General features: G+C 52.9%; 1 protein-coding gene across 1 annotated transcript in view; it reads left to right on the forward strand.

Annotated features, from left to right (window-relative positions):
* Positions 1–1,619, forward strand: part of DPH7 (diphthamide biosynthesis 7) — a gene marked incomplete at its 5' end in the record, with an annotated part of 6,146 nt that overhangs the window by 318 nt on the left and 4,209 nt on the right. The window contains 2 exons of the mRNA XM_010139479.1: positions 345–432; positions 1,160–1,254. Of these exons, the coding sequence (XP_010137781.1) occupies positions 345–432; positions 1,160–1,254 (183 nt within the window). The remainder of the gene's footprint in view (positions 1–344; positions 433–1,159; positions 1,255–1,619) is intronic.

Genomic DNA, 1,619 nt, shown 5'->3' on the forward strand with positions numbered 1-1,619 from the left:
GTGGCAGCCACAGTTACATTTACCAACTAAACCACCCCTGGCTCCCTGGAGGGAAGCTTTCTCCAGAGAGCAAAGGCTGCGCTCATTTCTTGCGCTCTTTTGGTTATTTATGAACAGCTCGTCAGTGACTATGGGCCTCTTTTGTGTTTTTAATAATATATAGTAGAGTTCCCCTATATATAAATCCTCACAGGGTCCTGGGAACTCGAGGAGCCTTAGATTCATGAGATTTTTTAAGGTCAAGTACCTTCTCCTTGTGCATCCTGGAATAAAAGTTACAACCTTGCTCTCCTCCTTAAGTACAAGAAAGGTGGACACTCAAGACTTGTTTAACTTGATTTCAGGTGCCACATTCCTGTTGCAGAACACCCCATGGTTGGCATCGCAACCTCGCCGGGTGCTGTGGAATTTTGCCACCTGACTGGAAGCGAGGTAGGTGACTGTCACACCCGCTGTCGAAGCTGCGTTTCACCCAGGTTTAAGACATCTCCGGGTTTATTAGCAGTGTTCAGAGGAATGCTGGGTGGTTTCCATGGCTGCTTCTCTATGCTTAGCACTTCAAACACTTCTTTTGTCTTCTGGTCATGTTTCTCATAAGTCACACAAATTTGTTCGTGGCACCGGAGAGGCTGGCTGGGCTCTGCCCACCTTCAGGGTGTGGGAGATGAGAGGCCTGAGGGGAGCAGAAGCAAACGCTAGAAACTGTCACTTGGGAACGAGTGTGGACTAACTGGTGAACCCAGCAGAAGAGGCAAAGGTGTTAAAAACAGGGAAGGATTATAGACAGGGGCTTCTTTGGTTGGTGAGAGAAGGGGGTCATCGAGAGAGCCGTTCCCACCGAGCGAAGACAGTGGAAGCCAATCTGAGGGAATTCCACAGCCAGGACCTGACTCCTCCTCACTTCATCGCTCACGGAGAGGAGGCAGAGTGCCGGGTGGTTTGGTGGAGGTGGGTGGCAGGAGGGGGGGTGTCCCGTGCGTGTTTGCTTTCAGCACTGAGCAGTTGTGCGTGGCTGGGGGTCATTCAGCTCCCCGGCAGTGCGGGACCCCGGTAGGCTCACTGGGCTCTGGGAGACGCCTGCCGTAGGAGTAAGCCGCACGCGTGGTGGTGTCTGTCTGCTGCCTTCCTGGTCTTAACCCATTGCTTTTCTTTCCAGTAGAAGAACAGCTGCATGTTGGAGCCATGCTTCAGTGTCGATCTTGGTGCACAGTGTCTGGCTTTGTCTTTAGACTGGTCCACAGGACGAGAGCAGTGGTGAGGATGGGAGATAAAGGCTGGGGTTGGCGGTGGTTATGTGTCTGAAAGATTTCAGCCATACGTTGAGGGCTTTGAGTGAACCTTTGGTGGCTTTTTGTGAAGTGGTTTAGGCCTTTCCTGGTCCCAGCTGTGTCCCTGCACCTCCTCCAGAGGTTACTATTTCCCTCTTCCCATGGGATGTGTTTATCGCTGCACTGTCAGGTGTGTGAGAAGTCACGTCAGGCATCTCGGAGCAGGACAGACCTGAGGCGGGTGTTCTTTCCCTGCCGGGAGTGTGAGGGTTTGCTCCGCTGCGGGACGAGGGAATGGGGATGGCTGGTGTAGGGGATGGTGAGAAGGGACGGCTGAGGCTGGGAAGAGCT

The sequence above is a fragment of the Buceros rhinoceros genome, unplaced genomic scaffold (assembly GCF_000710305.1).
Source record: "Buceros rhinoceros silvestris isolate BGI_N320 unplaced genomic scaffold, ASM71030v1 scaffold41780, whole genome shotgun sequence".
Classification (NCBI taxonomy): Eukaryota; Metazoa; Chordata; class Aves; order Bucerotiformes; family Bucerotidae; genus Buceros; species Buceros rhinoceros.